At 40.8% G+C, this 22,232-nt stretch overlaps 1 protein-coding gene across 1 annotated transcript in view; it reads right to left on the reverse strand.

Annotated features, from left to right (window-relative positions):
- The window catches only part of UBASH3B (ubiquitin associated and SH3 domain containing B), a 155,279-nt gene that overhangs the window by 14,565 nt on the left and 118,482 nt on the right, over nt 1-22,232 (reverse strand). Inside the window, exons 8-11 of the mRNA XM_024557353.4 lie at nt 20,875-20,995; nt 19,902-20,024; nt 7,070-7,162; nt 5,688-5,832 (exon numbers count right to left, since the gene is read on the reverse strand). Coding sequence (XP_024413121.1) covers nt 5,688-5,832; nt 7,070-7,162; nt 19,902-20,024; nt 20,875-20,995 — 482 coding nt within the window. The remainder of the gene's footprint in view (nt 1-5,687; nt 5,833-7,069; nt 7,163-19,901; nt 20,025-20,874; nt 20,996-22,232) is intronic.

Consider the following 22,232-nt stretch of genomic DNA (forward strand, 5'->3'; position numbering starts at 1 on the left):
AGATTGCTTGCCTCCAATACATCTAGTTCTTTTTGGGGGGATTTCTCCTGTTCTCTTATTTGGGCCATGTTTCTGTGTTCCCCATTTTGAGTGCCCTTCTCAGTTTTTCTGTATATTAGGTAGATCTGCTTTGTCTCCTCATCTTGGTAGTAGGTTTCCTGTGGGGCTCGGTGGCACAGTCTCCCTGATCACCTGGACTAGGTTCTCCCGGAATGTCCCTTATGTGGGTTATCTGAGACCCACTGCTGTAGTTGAGTATCAACTGTTTTTGACCCGTCTGTGGGCGGGGTTGACCCACAGGCTGACTGACTGTGAGAACTGACCTTGACCACACTGCACTGACTGTTGTTCAGTGGCTTATCCCATTAAGTGGATTTGCCCCAGTAGGGTCTGGTGTCTGCCAAGATATCCCTTCTGGATGTGCCACTTGTGGAGCTAATTGGGTTGTGCCCTGGTGTGGTCTCAAGCCAACCACAGGTGTGCTGGCAATGGAACCTCTTGGGAGGGACTCCAGTGAAGGTCAATATCAGATGCTGCATGTGACTAGCCTTGGGCCACCTGTTAGGTACAAACAAGCTACATTTGATGGCTGCCTCTGCTGGGCCTGGGTGAATGTGGATGAGCCAAGCTGCCTACCAAGGCCAGCACAGGTCAGGAAAGCCTCTGCCCATATTTTAATCAGATTGTTTTCGTTTTTACTATTGAGTTGTATGACTTCTTCATATATTTTGTATATTAATCCCTTATCAGGTATATGACTTACAAATATTTTTACTACTCTGTAGGTTGACTTTTCATTTGCTTGATTGTTACTTTTGCTTATAGAAGTCTTTTAGTTTCATGTAGTCCCACTTATTAATTTTGGGTTTTGTTACTTGTGCTTTTGGTGTCATCAAAAAAAAAATTATTGCCCAAATCATGCCAAGAAGGTTTTCCCATATGTTTCCTTAAAAAATTTTTTTATGGTGTCATTCTTATGTTTAAGTCTCGAGTTCATTTTCAGTTAATTTTTGTAAGTGATGTAAGACTAGGGTCCAATTTCATTCTTCTGATTGTGGTAAATCGTTTTTCTCAACACCATTTATTGAAGACACTATCTTTCCCTCACTGAGTATTCTTAGCTCCCTTGTCAAATACTAGTTGACTATACATTTGAGGATTTTTTTTTCTGGGCTTCAAGTCTGTTCTATGGGTCTATGTGTCTATTTTTATGCAAATAGCATACTGTTTTGATTAGTATAGCTTTGTAGTCTAGTTTGATATCAGAAGTGTGACGCCTTCTTTTGTGGTTCCATATAAATTTTAGGATTTGTTTTTTCTATTTTTGTGTAAAATGTCACTGGAATTTTGATAAGGATTGCATTTAATCCATAGATGCCTTTGGTGGGTATATGCAGTTTAACCATATTAATTCTTCCAATTCATGAGCATAGGATCTTTTCATTTGTGTCTTTAATTCCTTTCATCAATGTCTTGTAGTTTTCAGTGTAATATATTTCACCTCCTTGATTAAATTCATACCTAAATATTATATTGCTGTGGATGCTATTGTGAATGGGACTGTTTTATTTCTTTTTCAGATGTGTTCTTGTTAGTGTACAGCACAACAAATGATTTCTGTATTTATTGTGTGTCCTGTAACTTTACTGAATTTATTTATTAGTTCTGACAGTTTTACGGTGATCTCTAGGATTTTCAATATATTCTATCATCTGCAAACAAACCCAATTTTACTTCTTCCTTTCAGGTGGGATGACCTTTATTTCTTTTTCTTGCCTGATTTCTCTGGCTAGGTCTTCCAGTATTATAATTGGAGTGGTAAAAGTGGGCATCCTTAATCTTGTTCCTAATATTAGAGAAAAAGCTTTCAATCTTTTGCCATTGGGTATGTTAGCTCTGTGTTTGTCATATGGCCTTTTTTTATGTTGAGGTATGAGCACTTTTTTCAGGAAAGCATGGTGTATTTTGTCTAGTGTTTTTCCTGCATCTATTGAGATGATAAAATCATTATGATCATCCTGCTAATGTGGTGTTATTGTGCTGTTAATTTTCATATGTTGAACCACCCTTGCATCACAGGGATAAGCCCTGTTTGATTGTGATGTATGATCCTTTCAATATGCTGTTGAACTTGGTTTACTAATATTCTGTTGAGAATTTTTACATTATATTCATCAGGACTACTGATCTGTAATTCTCTTTTCTTGAGGTGTGTGTATCTGGGTTAGGTATCAGGGTAAAGCTCACCTTATATAATAAGTTGGACAGTTGTAAGGATATGTTTTAAATGCAGATGTATGGCCCTGGCTGGTGTAGCTTAGTGGATTGAGTGTGGGCCTACAAAGCAAAGGGTCACTGGTTTGATTCCCAGTTAGGACACATGGCTGGGTTGTGAGCCAGGTCCCCAGTGGGGGGCACACAAGAAGCAACCATACATTAATGTTTCTTTCCCTCTCTTTCTCCTTCCCTTCCCCTCTCTCTAAAAATAAATAAATAAAATCTTTAAAAAAATAAATGCAGATGTATGGTCCCTTTACTATTTAAGAGTTTCTGGTCTGTGAGGTATTTATCTTGTTTCAGAATACAATTATGTCATACTTTTTTTGTTTTCTTATTGTGTCTTTCCTTTCTGATATTTAGAGCATAGTGGGTGAAAGTGGTGGTCAGTTCTCAAAGTGAATGCACACAAAATCTTGATTAGAATACATTACTCCGCTACTACTACTATTATTACTACAAAGATTTACTGAGAGGTTCCCATGTGTCAGGCTCTATGCAACACACCTTCCTGCACTCTGAATATAGCCCTTCTAGCAACCCTTTTGCAAATCCTCACTTTATAGATGACAAAACTGAGGCTCACAAGGGCTACAGAGGACTTGCATATGCTTATATCATAGCAGCTCTTAGAACCTGGATTTGAACCTGGGTCTGAGATCAATGCCCATAAACGTGTTTTCCACTTGGGACCACTTTTAACAGCATCCACCTCATGGCTGCCTCTCTGTGCACCTGGATTTACTATCCTGAGAGAAAGAATGATGCTCCATTTGAAGGAAACCTGCTCTCATCTATACAGAATTTTCTCAGCAAATATACTGCTCCTAGGATAGACTTTTGAATCTCATAACATCTTTGGGGCTAGGGAGACACAGGAATCACCACTTGTTAAGGATGTGCCTCATCGTTCTGCAGCAAACTCTTTCTCCCCATACGAACCTCTCATCCAGTTCTATTATCACTTATGTCACTGGTCTCACAGGTGAACCCCCTACATCGTCACCCCATGAGAAAAGTCCTCTTTGTGTGGTTCAGAGAGTCATTTCAAAGGTGAAACTCCATTGTAATGTATGAGACTAGAGTAAGTGACAAGCAGGTAAATGTTGGTACCCAGTTCATCCTGGCTGGCTCTGGCCTTTGGCAGTTCTTAACTTGAAGTTTAACCCATGAATGGCTTTCATGTTTGAGTCACCACTCCTGATGGGGATGAGACAGAGTCAAAGATTTCCTACCACTGCCTGCAGAATGTGTCATGCTCTAGCCACCCCTGCAGGACACATGTACTGTACTCAGAGTCAGCTGAGCCTCCAACCACCAACTAGACCTGGAACCCTGAGCTCTGGGTGCTCAGGAACCACCCCTGGAACATTATTCTTCCCAGTAAACTCTCTCCTCCTCATCTTGCTTGGGTCTAGGCTTCTACCTTGAGCCCCACACTGAAGCTTGATTCACTGCCCCTCTAACACACCAGATCCATGCCCCCCCTCCCCACCACTCCCCACCAAACCCAGTCAAGACCCTATTCTGAAGTTCCATCCAACTGGTGTGTATATATGTCTATTTCTGCCTTGCTCCCTCCAGCCCAGCTCCCTAAGACGGGGGGTGCTTTCTGCACCCAGTCCCAATGCTGGGTCTTGCTGCCTGTGGATGACACAACATTTGGATATCAGTCACCGCTCTGGTTAGTTTCCCTTAGCCTGGCTTCCAGTCCTGCCTCCCTGCTGTTCTAAGGTGACAGGGCTCTTCAAACAGCACTTGCCTGCTTTCCATTACCCTGCCTATCACCCCTTGCACACCACTATGTTTCTTCAGTCATTTGCACCACGACTTGCTTCAAAAGGTCTGCTCAGTTTGCCTAACTAATTTCAGAGGAAATTCAAGTCTAGGGGTGGTGGCTCTCACATGCTAAAGTATGTGATAAATCACTGACCTTAACACTTGATTTATAAAATTAGAAGGGGCTTAACCTTTTCCCCCCTCTTTGATTCAATTTTGATTTTTTGTAGAGGAAAAGAAAAGCTGGAGTAAAGACCATGGTCTGACCCCCAGGTTCCTGGCACACATCATTCTGCCTGTACCACTGACGGGGTGTGTGGCTGTGTGCATTAAAACACTCAAGTTAGAATGATTCTGGAGACATTTGTAAATCAGCTTGGGAAGAACTGAAGGACTCACTTAAAGGAAAAGCTGAAGACATGGTTGGCCCAAGTCGGCCTGGGAGGTGAGTGAGGAAAATAATTTTACCAGTGTTGGTAGCAGTTCACCCTCTTTCCAGGCCAGAAAGATGATGGCTGATGGCATTGGGCCAACAATTTATTGCTGTTTTGCTCAAAGAATTAAAAAACAGTGGTCATAGGGTGGACAGGACAAAATTAGTAGGGGATCTGGTTAATTTAATTTTATTTTTGAGGAATGTGAATTCCTCTAACCAACAAGAAGTAGTAATGCACATTAATTTTTTTATCAGGTTATATGAGGTCTTATTTGTAGAGTGGAAAAATAAGCATGGGGGTAAAAAAATGCAGCCAAAAACTGCCATGGCTTCACCTACAGTGTGGGTAGGTATCTGCAATGAAAGGTCAAGGGAGGTCCCAAGGAAGAAATCTCTGCTTATATCAGTCACTTGTTACAAATTCTGCCCTAAGAAATATGGTGGCTGTGACTCTCTGTCCCTCCTCAAAGACAATTGACAAATGTCTGAGTATATTTTTGACAGTTAATTTAACTCTACTATTATAATTGGTTAATTCTTAATTGTTCACTTGTGAAGGATGTACACACAATTCTTTTTGATCCGAGCACAGTCTGGTCCGGTGGAGAAAAGCGAAGGACTGGGAATGAGGAACCTGTGAAGGAGATTACACAGTGCTTTCCATGCAGAGAAGGACCAACAAGGCTAGTTACTGTCATTGTGATATGTGTCCATCAAACGCACAACTTTAGACAAAGCCACTTGCATTCTCTTACATATAAAAGTGGCTTGTCTACATTCTGGGGTTATGGCAATGATACATGAAGATAAAGAAATTAAACATGCTTTGAAAAATTAAAAATGGTAATTCAAGGTAAGACATTGTCATTTCCTTTATATCCCACAGTCTTGTGGAGCTACATCACCATCTGCTGGTGCCCGCTCCTGGAATGCAAGACGGTTTTATTTTCCACTGGAAGAGACACAATACAGTCAGGAAAGGCCACTGTGTGGGGAGATATAATCTAAAGGAATCTAAATACAGGGGAATGCTGGCTTTCTCCAGTTTGGGTTTTAGAAATCATAGCTTGACTTTCCGCAACATGGAGAACTGCCTGTGGGCTGTATCTGGTCCTTCATTTCCTTCAGTGGCCTGCCCTGGTGTAGTAAAGTACTTCCACGTTGGCCCCAAGAAATAGCAGTTCCCGAGGGTTACCTGTAGGTTGTATCAACACTCAGGTTGGCTGCAGCTAACTCTGATGGAGGTATCCACGCAGGTAATGTGTTCCCAGCAACCCACTTTGTCCACTCAAATAAGCCAGGCTCTACGCGGATCTTCAAGTGATTTTCTTGTTGTAAACCTTAGAGGTAAGACAAAATGAAGATGAAGGAAATGTCACTATGTTCTCAGTCGAAAAGTAAATTAGAGGCCAAACTGTCGTAAAAAATCTGGTAAATCTTCTATCCTCCTTTCAACCAGATGCTATAGAGAGCGAAAAGGAAGTGGAAACATGTGGGTTTGGACCAGGGTTTTACACTTTTGTGTTCCAAATATATGAGTTTAATAACTCTGGCCACAGCACCAGGATAGGACGAATGTGGGTTAAGGAAAAAAACCATGTCATTACCCCATAATTTTATAGAGTTCTATGACTACTGTAATTCCTTTTTCTAAAGTAAGCCCCAAGACTGCCTCATGAAGAAACTTCGGACATTCTCTCAGCATCCACATCATATTTGAATATCAGGTAAATCATTCATTTTCTCTCTCAGAATATCCAGGGTTGAATACTTACGAGTGTGAGTACACAAGTTCCACGCGTTATCACAGTGTAAGTCTGACCCTCAGAGTCAGACTGTCCCTGTGTAACTCTTTTTATATTGCCTTAAGCCGAGTTTTTCTATGCAAATTTAATATATAATGCATTTTAATACATAAATGCATTCTGGTTTACTTAAGATTAATGAATAGCAATCTCAACTATAGTGTAAATTCTTTGTTGGCTCAGCTAATGCTGGCTCATTCATTTGTTTTGTATAAGTAAATGGTCCAGTGTTCTTTCTTCTAAGTTTGTTTTTTTTTTCCAGTGAAACAAGAACAGCAATTTCTAGAGCTCAAGCTTCCACGGATTTTAGGATCAAAGTTGAGTATCTTTATAACAATGGTGTTTCTAAAGTCATTCTGCTAAAGAAACAAGGATAATTAGGATTTGCAGACACCTTGAAGCATTATTGCTAGTGTAAACAAGAGGCAAACAGCAGAGTGGGAGGACGTGACTTTGCTGTTGTTTTGTGACTTCAGTGGTTCAATGCTCTGTAGGCTCTGAATCACTGCCTAGCAACAATATTTTACATGACTACAATTCATCCAAGAAAAAAATTCAAGAAAAATATTATTTGTACACTTCCTTTCATCATGCTGATGCTGCTAGAGTATGGTTTTGGGACTTTTGTAGAGACATCTTCCAAGAGAATCACTGCTAAAAATTCCCAGTTTGAAGCTTTCACTTGGCTACTATCTCATGAATCTAGGATGATTTAGGCGTAGGGCTGCCAGGAGACAGAGGGATGGTCTGGTTGACCTTCACCAAGTCTTACCTTTCAAGATGTTGTATGCAGTCTGAACACAGCGCAGGGATGGGGAACAATAGATGTGGTCAATGATGGTGTTACTTTCTAATAAAGCTTCACCTGCAAAGAAAACCAAAGGGCGATCAATCTGATGGGCTCAGCCTCAGCTGGACCCTCACTGTGAGCAAAGGTGCAGTCAGACCCTGAAAACCTCTTTGTCAGTGAGGGATCACACAAAGTCAGCAGTCTCAGCCCTTTTTGTTTCAAACAAATCCCTTGATAAAGAGAGACTTATTTCTAGGAAAAGAAGCCAAATGAAAGACGCTTTCTTGTCTTTTACTTTCCTTCTGCCTGATACTTAACAAGGGCAAAATGTCCACCTAGGAGAAACCTAGAAACATAATAAATAATTCTCTGATTTCAGTGAATTATTTGTGATAAAAGTAGGAGTGTTGAAATTGTTTTAATTTTATACTGTGCTAAATTTCAGCTTGTCACATTCTTGGACACCAGAGGTAAATCTCAACCCCTGATACTTCAACACTTTCCTCATGGAGTCCACTACTTTCCTCTCCTGAATAAAATCCAAACACCTTGAAATAGAGGTCAAGGTCTTCCATGAACTTGTCTTCATTCATCTTGCCAACATCATCTACCGCCCAGATCATAATCGATGCTCTAGAAACAAGACAGCTTGTTTCCTCTACACTCTTGATGTGGTTTCTGATGCCTATGACTTTATATTGTTCTTCCCACTGAGGACGCCCTTCTCTCCTCCTGCTCCTTCTCACCCAGCTGACTTTGACTTCTGGCCTCTGCTTACCTTGCTTCTCTTATGTCTTTTTTTCTGCTCCCATACTTTGCATTTTGAGTTAGAAGGGTGAAATCAATGTAATGTTTTTTTTCTTTCAATCACAATTTATAGTCAGTATTATTTTGTATTAGTTTCAGGTGGTGGGGTTTCCATTCAAGATGGCAGTGTAGGTAAACACAGCTTGCCTCCTCACACAACCACATTCAAATTACAACTGAACTACAGAACAACCATCAGAAATTGAGCTGGATGGAGATCCTACAACTACAAATTAAAGAACCACATCGAGACTCTAAGGAGGGGCAGAGATGCGGGACAGGCTGCTTTCACAGCCACATATGGTGGGTAAAAATTGGGAGAAATATCTTGGGAGCGAAGAGTCCCAGCCCCACACCAGGCTCACATGTCCAGGGTTCAGTGCCAGGAAGATAAGTCTCCAAAACTTCTGGTTGTAAAAACCAGTAGGGATTGAGGCTGTGGAAGACAAACTGCTGGAGTCTTGGCAGTTCCTCTAAGTCCCACACACAGACTTACTTGGACATACTCCCTTTGAGCTCCTGTGCCAGGGTAGCAGCTTGAAAGTCATCAAAGACATAAGGGGAGGAACTGAATAGTCTAGCATCAGGGCAAGAGCTGGGGGGCAGCTTTCTCCCAGACATAAATGCTGGCAGAGGCCATTGTTCCTTTTCTGAGTGTTCCCACCACAGAGTCGCAGAGCTGGCAGGAGGGCGCCATATCTGAGACTCCATCAACCTGGCTCACACCGTTTGCCCCACCCTGGTGATTCCCTGAGGATCCATACCACCCAACTTTCAGGGCCACCCAGGCTGTTTCCAGAGGCTTTTACAAATACAAATGGCCTGTCTTGGCTCTGCTTTAGATTTTTCTAAAATCTCTCAGACAAACAGCATTTAACCTCATCATGCCCCATGCCTATTGCTAAGTGGCCTCAGGCATAGCACTAGCAGCAAAGCAGCTGGGCTTGGTTCAAAGCTTAGACTCACTTGGGCACCTCCATACCTAGCACAAGTAGCAGCCAACTTCAGATTGGTTTGCAGCTTATTTGGGTGGCCCTGGAGAAAACAGGGGCTGACCTTGGCCTGCACCTCCCTGGAGGACTCAAGAGCCTGCACTCCCAGTGAACAGCTACTGACCACATGAGAGCACCACCACCCAACCACCTCCACAAGCAACACACTCAAGGGGCAGACTCAGCAGGCACCACTGTGCTAAAGTAAGTCTTGCTCTGTGGAGTGGGCCCCTGCATAGCTGATCCTCCAAGGTGGTTGGAGGTTGGTGTTCAGTGGTCAGTGCCAGACCCTGCTGCTCATTGGCCTGCGTAAATCCCTCCCATTGACCTGCTAATGGCAATCAAGCCTTGGCTGCAGGAAGGGGGTGTACACAGCCCACAGAGTGGGTGTACCTTGAGTGCCCAGCTTGGGGGATAGAGGAGGCTGTACCACTGGACCATATGGGATGCTTACTACATTAGGCCATTCTACCAAGCCAGGCAGTTGTGGTAACTCTACATATTATGTGGAAACAAACACTGAGAGGCTGCCAAAATGAGGAAACAAAGAAGCATGGCCCATGAAGAAACAGAGCAAAACTCCAGAGGGAGAACTAAACAAAATGGAGACGTGTGGTCTTCTAGATGCAGAGTTCAAAACACTGGTTATAAGGATGCTCAGTGAACTTAGAGAGGACCTCAGCAGCATTAAAGAGGGCATGGAACCATGAAAATACCAATCATAAATGAAGGATACACTAACTGAAATAAAGAACAATTTACAGAGAATCAATAGTAGAGGGGATAGAGCTGAGAATCAAATAAGTGATTTAGAATATCAGGAGGCAAAAAGCACCCAATCAGAACACAAGAAGAGAAAAGAATCCAAAAACATGAGCATAGTGTAAGGAGACTTTGGGACAACTGCAAGCATACTAACATTCGCATCATGGGGGTGCCAAAAGGAGAAGAGAGAGAGCAAGAAATTGGACACCTATTTGAAAAAATGACAGAACTTCCCTAAATGGTGAAAGAAGTAGACATAGAGTACAGGAAGCATGGACTCCCAAACAAGATGAACCCGAAGAGGCCTGTACCAAGACACGCCATAATTATAATGCCAAAGGTTAAAGACAAAGAGAGAATCTTAAAAGCAGCAAGAGAAGAGCAGTTGGCTACCTATAAGGGAGTTTCCAGAAGACTATCAGCTGATTTCTCAAAAGAAAATTTGCATGCTACAAAGGATTGCCAAGAAACATTCAAAGTGATGAAAAGCAAGGACCTATAACCAAGATTACTCTATTCAGCAAAGCTATCACTTAGAATCAAAGAACAAATAAAAGAGCTCCCCAGACAAGAAAAATCTAAAGGAGTTCATCATCACCAAGCCATTAGTGTATGAAATGTTAATGGGTCTTCTCTCAGAAAAAGAACATCAAAAATATGAACAAATAAATGGTATAAATATATATCTATTGATGATTGAATCTAAAACACAAAATAAATGAACAAGCAGAACAGAAACAGAATCATAAAGAACATTTTGATGGTTGCCAGATGGGAGGGAGTCAGGGGGATGGGCAAAAAAAGTGTAGGGATTAAGAAGTAAAAATTGGTTGTTACAAAATAGTCAGGGATCAAAGTACAGCTTACAGAATAGAGTAACCAAAGAAAATATATACATTACCCATGAACATGGACAATGGTGTGGGGATTGTCTGATGGAGTGGGGGAACCAAGGGGGAAAAATTAAGACAGCTGTAATAGCATAAACAATAAAATATAATTTTAATTTTAAAAAATTAAAAAATAGTTTCAGGTGTACAGCACAGTGGTTAGACAATCATATACTTTACAAACTGTCCCCCCTATAGTTTCTGTACCCACCTGGCACCATACATAGTTATTACAATATTCTTGACGACATTACTTATGCTGTACTTTACATCCCCATGACTATTTTGTAACTACCTATCTGTACTTCTTAATACTTTCATTTACATCACCCAGTCCTCCAACATGCCTTCCCCATGGCCACCATAATTTTGTTCTCTGTATCTATGAGTCTGTTTCTATTTTTTTTTTCATTTATTCTGTTCCTCAAATTTCACATATAAGTGAAATCATATGGTATTTGTTTTTCTCTGACTGACTTACTTCACTTAGCATAATAATCTGTAGGTCCATCCATGCTGTTGTAAATGGTAAGACTTTATTCTTTTTTATGGCCAAGCCATATTCCACTGTATATATGTACCGTTTCTTTTTTATCTACTCATTTACTATGGACACTTGAGTTGCTTCTGTGCCTTGGCTATTATAAGTAATGCTGCTTATATTCTTTCAAATTAGTGTTTCCAGTTTCTTCAAATATATTCCCTGAAGAGAAATTGCTGAGTCATAAGGCAGTTTCATTTTTAATTTTTTGAGGATCCTCCACACTGTTTTCCACAGTGGCTAAACCAGTCTGCATTTCCAAAACAGTACAAAAGGGTTCCCTTTTCTTCACAACCTCACCAACACTTGCTTGTTGACTTATTGATTTTTATTGATGAAAATCATTCTGACCAAGGTGAAGTGATATCTCATTGTAGTTTTAATTTGCATTTCTCTGATATTATTGTCACTGAGCACCTTTTCACAAGTCTATTGGCCATCTGTATGTCCTCTTTGGAGAACTGTCGATTCAGGTCCTCTGCTCATTTTTAAATTGGATTGATGCTGTTGTTATTTTTTTTGGTGGTGAGTTGTATGAATTCTTTATAAATTCTGGATGTTAACCTCTTATCCGATGTATCATTGGCAAATATCTTCTCCCATTGAGTAAGTTGGCTTTCTGTTTTGTTGATGGTTCCCTTTGTTGTACAAAAATTTTATAGTTTCATGTAGTCCCATCTGTTTATTTATTTACTTTAAATCCTCACCTGATGATATGTTTATTGATGTTTTAGAGAGAAAGGAAGGGGTGGAGGAGAGAGAAACATCAGTGTGAGAGAGAAACATTTGTTGGTTGCCTTCTCCTATGTGCTCCTACTGGGGATCGAACTCACAACCAGGGTATGTGCCCTGACCAAGAATCAAACTGGTGCTATCAGTCTGTGCAATGATGCTCCAACCAACTGACCCACACTGGTCTGGGCTCCTTTATCAAATATTAATTGACTATTCAAGCATGGGTTTATTTCTAAGCTCTATATTCTGTTCCATTGATAATTCATGTCTGTTTTTATGCCAGTACCATGCTGTTTTTATTACTATGGACTTGTAGTGTATAGTGTGATAACTCCAACATTTTTCTTGTTCTCAAGATTTCTGTGGCTATTTGAGGTCTTTTGTGGTTCCACATAAATTTTTGGATTTTTTTGTTCTAGTTCTATGAAAAATGCCATTGGTATTTTGGTAGAAATCGCATTGAACCTATTCATTCCTTTGGGGATTATGGACATTTTAATGATGTTAATTATTCCTATCCATGAGCATGGTATATACTCCCATTTATTGCTTCTTTAATTTTTTTTGTTTTCTTATAATTTTCTGAATACAGGCCTTTTACCTCTTGATTAAATGTATTGCTGGTATTTTATTTATTTGAGTCAATTGTAAATGATATTGTTTTCTTAGTTTCTCTAATAGTTAATTATTATTGTATAAAAATGAAACCTATTTCTGAAGATTTATATCCTGCTCTTTTTGGAATTCATTTATCAGTTCTAGTAGTTTTTTGATGGAATTTTTAGGCTTCTCTATGTAGAATATCATGTCATCTGCAAATAATGATAGTTTCGCTTCTTCTTTTCCAATTTGGATGCCTTTTATTTCACCTTCTTGTCTGATTGCTGTGGCTAGGACCTCCAATACTATATTGAATAAGAGTGGTAAAAGCAGACATTTGTGTCTTGCTCCCGATTTTAAGGGAAATGCTTTTCGTTTTTTCCCACTGAGTCTGATGTTGTGAGGTTGGCTGAGTTTGTCACATATGGCCTTCTTTCTGCTGAGGTATGTCTCCTCTAGGCCTACTTAGCTGAGAGTTTTTATCAGACATGGGTCCTGGATTTTGTAAAATGTTATCTCTACAACTATAGTATGATCATGTGATTTTTATCCTTCATTTAGTTTATATTGTGTATCATGTTAATTGATTTGCAGATATTGTACCAATAAATACCAATGTATTTATTCCTGAATCCTAGGAATACATCCTACTTGATCATGATGCATGATCTTATGATGTATTGCTGAATTACGTTTCTCAATATTCTGTAGAGGATTTTTGCATCTATCTTCATCAGATATACTGGGGTATAATTTTCTTTCTTTGTAGTATATTTATCTGATTTTGGAATCAGGTTAATACTGGCTTCGTAAAATAAGGTTAGGAATCTTCCCTTGTCTTGAATTTTTGTTATCGTTTCAGAAGCATAGGTATTAGTTCTTTCTTCTTTGAATGTTTAGCAAAATTCACCAGTGAAAGCATCCTGTCCAGGAGCGTTGTTTGTTGATAGTTGATTATAGCTTCAATTCCAATAGTTGTTATTGGTATGTTCAGATTTTCTGTTTTTCCTTGATTCCGTCTTTGCATATTGTATGTTTCTAGGAATTTATATATTTTTCCCAGATTGTCCCATCATTGGCATATAGTTGTTTGTAATATTTTCTTAAAATTCTTTGTATTTCTGTGTTGTTGGCTTCTCCTCTTTCATTTCTGATTTTATTCATTAAGGTCCTATCCCTTTTTTTCTTATCGTACCTGGTTAAAAGTGTATCAATCTTGTTTATCTTTTTAAAGAACCATCTTTCAGTAATACTGATCTTTCACATTTTTTTAGACTCTATTTCATTCATGTTTGTTCTGATATTTATTATTTCCTTCCTCTCCTCACTTTCCTTCCTTTCCTCTCCTCACTTTGGGCCATATGTTCTTTTTCTAGTTCCTTTAGGTATAAGGTCAGAGATTTTTCCTGTTTCTTGAGGTAAGCCTGTATTGCTCTGAATTTCCCTCTTAGGACTGCTTCTTCTGTATCCCATAGATTTTGGGTTGTTGCATTTTCATTTTCATTTGTCTCAAGATATCTTTTGATTTTTTCCCTTTATATCATTGTATCGTTGTTAAACTTTTTTTAAACTGTTATTTTGCCTTCATGTGATTGTGTATTTTTCAGTTTTTTTTCTTGTAATTGATTTCTAGTTTCATACCATTGTGTTTGAAGCTAAAGGAGTTCATCACCTCCAAACCAGTATTACAAGAAATGTTAAAGGACTTCCAAAAGAAGAAGAAAGAAAAAATAGAGTTACATAAATATAAATAATAAAGTGGCAATAAATATGTATCAATGATCATTTTATATGACTTCAGTCTCCTTAAATTTATTGAGATTTGTTTTGTGGCCTATGTGGTCAATCCTGGAAAATTTGCATATCCACTTCAAAAGAATGTATATTCTGCTTGCTTGGGGTGAAATGCTCTGAAAATATTGATTAAGTTCATGTGGTCTAGTGAGTCAATAAGGTCACTGTTTCTTTATTTGTTTTCTTTCCTGAAGATCTATCCATTGATATCAGTGGGGTGTAAATGTCCTGTATTATGACATTATTATTGTTAATCTCTCCCTTTATGTCTATCAATATTTGCTTTATAGATTTAAGTGCTCCTATGTTGGTTGCATAAATAGTTACAGGGATTATATCCTCTTATCGAATTGATCCCTTTATCATTATGTCTTTTCTGTCTCTTATATCCTTTGTTATAAAGTCTACTTTTTAAAAAGATTTTACTTATTTATGTTTAGAGAGAGGGGAATAGAGAGAGCAAGAGAGAGAAACATCAAGGTGGGAGAGAAACATCAATTGGTTGCCTCTCCAATGTGCCCCAACTGGGGATCGAACCTACAACTGAGGCATGTGCCCTGACCAGGAATCGAACCAGTGACCTTTCACTTTGTGGAATGATACCTGATACCCAATGAATTCAGCCATACCAATCAGTTCTATAGAGTCTGTTTTGTCTGATATAAGTATTGCTACCCCAGGTTTTATTGTTTGTTTGTTTCCATTTGCATGAAATCCTTTTTTCATTCCTTTACTTTCAGTCTGTTTGTTTTTTGATCTGAAATGGGTCTCTTGAAGATAGCATATATATGGGTCCTATTTCTTATACATTCAGCTACCCTATGTCTTTTTATTGGAGTATTTAAGCCATTATCATTTAAAATTATTATTGATACATATTTATTGCAACTTTATTATTTATACTTATATAACTGTTTTTTCTTTCTTCTTCTTTTGGAAGTCCTTTAACATTTCTTGTAATACTGGTTTGGAGGTGATGAACTCCTTTAGTTTCATCCTTTTGGGAAGCTCTTTATTTCTTTTTTGACTTTAAAGGAGAGCCTTGCTGGATAGAATAGTTTTGTTTGAAGGTTCTTGCTTTTCATCACTTCTAATACTTTGTGCCAATCCCTTCTGGCTGGCAAATTTTCTGTTGAGAAATCAGCAACAGTCTATGGGAGCTCCCTTGTAGGTAACTTTTTCTCTTGCTGCTTTTAAGTTTTCAGTTTGTGTTTAACCTTTGCCATTTTCATTATGATGTGTCTTGGTGTGAGCCTCTTTGGGTTTATCTTGTTTGGGACTCCCTGTACTTCCTAGACTTGTGTGTTTTCTTCCTTCACCAGGTTAGGGATGTTTTCAGTTATTATTTTTTCAAAGAGGTTCTCAATCCCTTACTCTTTTCCCTCTACCCCTGGTACCCTTATGATGTAGATGCTGTTACATTCATGTTGTCCCAGAAGTCCCTTAAACTATCCTCATTTCTAAAAATTATTGTTTATAATTGCTTCTCTCATTGGGTGTTTCCTTGTCTTCCAAATTACTGATTTGATCCCTGATTCATCTAACCTGCTGTTGATTCCTTCTGGTATATTCTTCATTTCACATATTCTGTTCTTCATTTCTGAGTGGTTCTTTCTTGCTTTTTACGTCCTCTTTATGCTTACTAACTCTTTGTTGAAGTTCTCATTAACTTCCCCCATTCTTCCCCCAAAGTTCCTTGAGCATCCTTATAACAATTGTTTTGAAATCTGTTTCTTGTAGATTGCTTGCCTCCAATACATCTAGTTCTTTTTGGAGGGATTTCTCCTGTTCTCTTATTTGGGCCATGTTTCTGTGTTCCCCATTTTGAGTGCCTTTCTCAGTTTTTCTGTATATTAGGTAGATCTGCTTTGTCTCCTCATCTTGGTAGTAGGTTTCCTGTGGGGCTCAGTGGCACAGTCTCCCTGATCACCTGAACTAGGTTCTCCCGCAATGTCCCTTGTGTGGGTTATCTGAGACCCACTGTTGTAGTTGAGTATCAACTGTTTTTGACCCGTCTGTGGGTGGGGTTGACCCACAGGCTGACTGACTGTGAGAACTGACCTTGACCACACTGCACTGACTGCTGTTCAGAGGCTGATCCCATAAAGTGGATTTGTCCCAGCAGGGTCTGGTGTCTACTGCAATCTCCCTTTTGGTGTGCTGCTTGTGGATCTAATTGGTGTGTACTCTGATATCATTTGAAGCCCATTACTGTGTGTATTGGTTCTGGGGCCACTTGGGAGATTCTAGTGCAGATCAGTATCAGATGCTGCCTGTGACTGACCTTGGACTTCCTGTTTGGAGCTACAAAGTGATCCACAGTTTGTGGCTTCCTCTGATGGACCTGGTTGTACATGGGAGGGGCTAAGCTCTACACCAAGGCCACTTCAACCATTATTGAACCCTGGGGAAAGGTCATCAATAGGCCCAAGTACCTTCAGACCTGGCTCCACCTGCCTGTGCCTGCAAACTGCCTGTTAGAGACCCTGAGTCCAGGGTCCCTAGCAGTGTGTGAGGTGAATGACATTCTCAGTGAATCAACAGGTAGGTGTGACTTGTGTTCATCAGATTGATGTGCAGATTCAAACTCAGCCCTAGCACTGCATCAGAGGCCATTCAGCAAAGGATTCAGGGTACACCAAGGCTAGTTTCCACATGTCAGGTGCCTGCTGACCTTTGTATTGAGTCGTAGTCTCAAGGTTATAAGGGTGAGGCCAGCAGGTAGGAGAAAAATCTCAGCCTCACTGGAGACTTCGTTGGGTCTTACCATGTACACAAACACACCCACCCAGGAATCAGCACCAGAACAGCCCAATTTGCTTGTGGGTGGCAGAAGTGACTGAAAGCCAGCCAAGAGCTGGAGCAAGCTGCATTGTTCCCTCTCTGACCCCTCCCCCAGATACAGCACCACAACACAGCCACGTGGGTTGTCCCTCCCTCATGAATACCTAAGGCTCCACTGCTTACAACATAACAGTATTTGGAGACAAAAAAAAATATGGCCCAAATGAAAGATCAAAGCTCCAAAAATAGAACTAAGCAACAAAGAGATAGCCAACCTACCAGATGCACAGTTCAAAACACTGGTAATCAGATGCTCACAGAAATGGTTGAGTATGGTCGCAGAATGAAGAAGTGAAGGCTACACAAAGTGAAATAAAGGAAAATGTATAGGGAACCAACAGGAAAGAGAAGGAAACCAGGATTCAAATCAACGATGTAGAGCAGAAGGAAGAAATAAACATTCAACCAGAACAGAATGAAGAATCAAGAATTCAAGAAATGAGGAGAGAGGAACCTCTGGGACAACTTTAAAGTTCCAACTTCTGAATCATAGGGGTGCCAGAAGGAGAAGAGGAAGAGCAAGAAATTGAAAACTTGAAAACAATGAAGGAGAACTTCCCCAACCTCACAAAGGAAATAGACTTCCAGGAAGTCCAGGAAACTCAGAGAGTCCCAAAGAAATTGGGCCCAAGGAAGCTCACACCAAGGCACATCATAATTACATCACCCAAGATTAAAGATAATGAGAGGATCTTAAAAAAAAAAACAAGAGGAAAGGAGACAGTTACTTACAAAGGAGTTCCCATAAGACTATCAGCTGATTTCTCAAAAGAAACCTTGCAGGCAAGAAGGGGCTGGAAAGAAGTATTCAAACTCATGAAAAGCAAAGACCTACATCCAAGATTACTCTATCCAGCAAAGCTGTCATTTAGAATGGGAGGGCAGATAAAGTGCTTCCCAGATAAGGTCAAGTTAAAGGAGTTCATCATCACCCAGCCCTTATTATATGAAATGTTAAAGGGACTTATCTAAGAAAAAGAAGATGATCAAAAATATGAACAGTGAAATGACAACAAACTCACAACTATCAACAACTGAAACTAAAAAACAAAAACAAACTAAGCAAACAAATAAACAGGAACAGAATAACAGAAAGGGAGATCACATGAAGGGTTATCAGCAGTGAGGGGGTGGGGGAAGAATGGAACAAAAGGTACAGAGAATAAGTAGCATAAATGGTAGGTACAAAATAGACAGGGAGATGTTAAGAATAGCATAGGAAATGTAGAAGCCAAAGAACTTATATGTATGACCCATGGACATGAACTAAGGTGGGGGGCAGGGAATGTGGGTGGGAGGTGGGGTACAGGCCAGAGGGGAATAAAGGGGGGGAAATGGGACAACTGTAATAGCATGATCAATAAAATATGTTTTTAAAAAAAGGTGAGGCCAGCATAGTCAGCAGGATATGGCCATGTGAATGTTACTCTGCACAGGAGGAGCAGCAGCACCAGTGAGTGTGTGAGGGACAAGTGGCCCCTGCCATAGAGCCACACAACTCAGTATCTGCCTGAGGCTGCCCAGAGCTTCTCAGGGCCATCCACGAGAGTCTGCACTGAGGGCCTAGGAGGTCCTGAGCTCAGCAGGGCTGGGCCACAGGGAGTCGGAAATATGAGACTCTTGCACCTCCCCAGGCTGATGGTGTATGGAAGGGAGTGTTCCACCCAGGAAAGATGGCATCTGTGGGAAGTATGGGAGAGGGGATCAGCACAGGGACCCTGGCAACTGTCCCTTCAGCCCTCTCCCCGAAGCCACGTAGCCCAGTCTATCCTCACACAACTCCAGTTTGCTCTGGGCTGCCCTCCCTCTGTGGGAGCTCCCAAGGTGAGTGGCTGCAAATGAGATTTTGTGTGTTGGCCCTTTAAGAGGGCACCTTGGTCTCTAGCAGACTCCTCTCTCTTTCTGGTGGACAGAAGTCCTGCTGATTTTCACTGCCAGATGTAATGTGGGATCTTCCAGGCTCTAGTGTTCTGGACTCAAAGAGTCCAGCATGGGGTTGAGGCTCCAAACTCCTCATGGGCGACCTTTGCAGCTCAGATATTCCTATAGATTCTCAACTACCACACATGGGTGAAGGGCCAGCCCTTTTTGCTTCTCCACCCTTCCTACTAGTGTAGATGTAGCTTCTTCTGTAAATCCTTGGTTGTAAGACTTCTGTTCAGCCTACTAGTCTTCAGTAGGTCATTCAGGTTGATTGTTCTATGTTTCAGTTGTAATTCCAGTTTGGACCTGGGACGAGATGAGTGCCACTTCCACCTGCTCCACTGCCATCTGGATCCACCGTGCTTCCATAATTCTGTGTACACAGTTTGTTTTTTCTCCTGTGCATAGTTTTATTTCTGAATACCACATTGTAAAATATTTATGTACTTGTAAGTCTGTTTCCCTGAGGGTGGGGACTCATGCTTGGATCCCCAACACTAGCACAGTCCCTCCACAAAGAATTGATCAATTGATGCACGTTAGCTAATTGAACAGGACAAGGTTCTCTGAAAAGAACTGGGCATCTTCAAAGGGTTAATTGGCCTCCATACATTTGGCTACTCCAAGATTCCCTGCTCCTCACCATGTGCTAGAAGCTGACTTCTCTGCCACACCAATGCTGATCTTGCTCCATCAGTGGACCATAAGCCCTTAACAGAAATCATACCTCATTCATTTTGGTAAACCAACCCTGTGCCAAGCACGGTGTCCTAAACCAAATGGTTACATAAGAAATCCCTTCAGGAAATGTCTTACTTGTAGAAAAGTTACAGAGTCCCTTACGAAGTATCTTGTCACACCCTGGAACCAGAATTCTGAAGATGTGGCCAGGAGTGGCTGTGCAATTACTCCCAGACGCTTACCCACTAGTCTTGCTTGCATACATCCAAACACAGTGATTGGAGCATCCTTCTCGTAATCCCGGAAACCACCACTCCGCTGAGGTAAGCTATGAGGCATGTTCAGGTTGGTGCGTATGTAGCGGCCTAGGAAAAAAGTCATACAAAGGCTATGTGAGTTTCTTGTATCCTTAGGACTTCTGCTGATCCTGACAGCCTCTCTATTTCCATTGCTTTTTGGCCAAAGAGACTAAATTGAGCTCTCTAGAAAATATCAAGGGTGACACTTTTGCTTTGTTAGAATGTCTTGGAATCCACCACTCGTCTATTCTTCTAGAAAAAGTGCCAAGAAATAGGATCTTTTAAAAGATTTTATTATTTAATTTTAGAGACATGGGAAAGAAGGGAGAAAGAGAGCGATAGGAACATTGATGTGAGAGAGAAACATTGACTGGTTGCCTCTCATATGCGCTCTGACCAGGGACCGAACCTACAGTGCAGTCATGTGCCCTGATTGGAATTGAACCAGTGACCTTTTGCTTTGTGGGATAGTGCCCAACCAACTGAGCCCACTAGTCAAGTTAAGAGATAGTTTTTAAGTAAAAATAGCAAGCAGACTCTCTAAAGCAGGGGGCTTCTCTCTGATATATAAGCCTCCTTATCTTAAACAGGTTACTCAAAGAAAATGGAGCCAAAATGAGTCAGGGTGAATCGATGCTGGGACATCTGTCCCTGCCTCTGACATAGCCATATGACCATGGGCAAAACATTTGCCTTTGGCCCCTGGTGTCCCAGTTTAAAGGATGCACACAAGAATACTCACCTCCTCCCTAACACGCAAGGCAATCAAGGAAGGACTTATGATTGTAACACATTACAGGCTTTTCTAGGGCCCACCTAACCATACGTGACTCCATCTAGATAAATGTAGCTTGACTGTGCCCCCTAGAGACCATGATAGGAATAGCAATGCTGAACAGGCCAACCAGCTGCTCACCTTTGGCATCAAAGCACTGCGATAGCCAGTACTTCCCAAACACTACATCCATCCTCTCACCATGCCGACACACAAACAGGCATCTCTTTTGGGGGCCAGGCTGGCTGCTGACCCTCAGAGGCTGCAAACACAGAAAGGTCATTAGTGGGGGAATGTGAGAAAGTAGACATGTCTTGGTACCAGGTGACTGAGCTCTAGAGCAGGCTTTGCTAATGTACAATGTGACTTGGCCTGTCTGTAAAATAGGGGGTAGTAGGACTCATCCTACAGACCCCAAGTTATTTTGAGGTGCGGATGAAATGAACTTCAGATGCTTTGCCAAACAAGAAGCGTTATGAAAATGGTATTATCATTGCTACTGCTGTTGTTAGTAAGAGTGGTCCAATACTAACATGAACACCCCTTGAGTTGCAGCTCAGAAGTAAAATGAGCTAGCGTGTAAAGAAAACCATCTAGGGGGACGGCGTCCTACCCTAAAGAGATGCTTCATCAACTTCCCAGGGAGTGAGGACTTTTATTATCACAAATATGTCTGCCTCATTTCTAATGAGTGGTGGCTGGACCACATGGTCCAGTGGTCTCTTCCAACAATGAGTCCCTGCTTTGCCTATTCTAATCATAGTTTTTAGGCTCTGTTGTCCAACTACACACATGTTGGTACTCCCAGAAATGGTTCTGGGAGGACAACTGCTACTTCTGGGTGGTGAAATAGGCAAGTCTAGTCAAAGGTATGTCCAAATGACTTCGGTTTCTGTAACTGCCGGTGGATCGCTATAGATGTTTCCATATCTTCTTTCTGAGAGTCAGCTATTCTCAGTTTCCTTAGTGCTGCCAGCTTCCTGTTGGCATTAGCTTCCAGTTGCCCTGAGAAAGTTACTATATGGAATGTGGCACAGCCTTTCCATCTCTCCTCTTACTCTTCCCTAATTCAAGCCCTGGGCTCCAGCCAAAGTGACCTAGTCTCTTGATTCCCAACAAATTTGAATTTTCAACTTGCCTTTTTATTGTTCAAACTACTTCTCTGACTCTTCGTTCTGCAATTTCTGGCCATATCAAGCACACATACACTGAACGCTCACTGTCCACCAAGTACTGTGCCGAGAGCCTTATTCGTATTATTTCCTTTAATATTTTTCACTAAAGTACAGTGGACATACAATATTATTTTACTTTCAGGTGTACAACATAGTGATTCGACATTTATACACCTTACGGTATGATCACAATGATTTATCTGGTAACCATCTGCCACCATACGACGTTATGATATTACTCACTATATTCTCTGTGTTTTATATTACATTTCCATAACTTGTTTATTTTATAACTGGATTTGTACCTCTTATTATTCTTCAACT

The sequence above is a fragment of the Desmodus rotundus genome, chromosome 7, assembly GCF_022682495.2.
Source record: "Desmodus rotundus isolate HL8 chromosome 7, HLdesRot8A.1, whole genome shotgun sequence".
In the NCBI taxonomy this organism is placed as follows: Eukaryota; Metazoa; Chordata; class Mammalia; order Chiroptera; family Phyllostomidae; genus Desmodus; species Desmodus rotundus.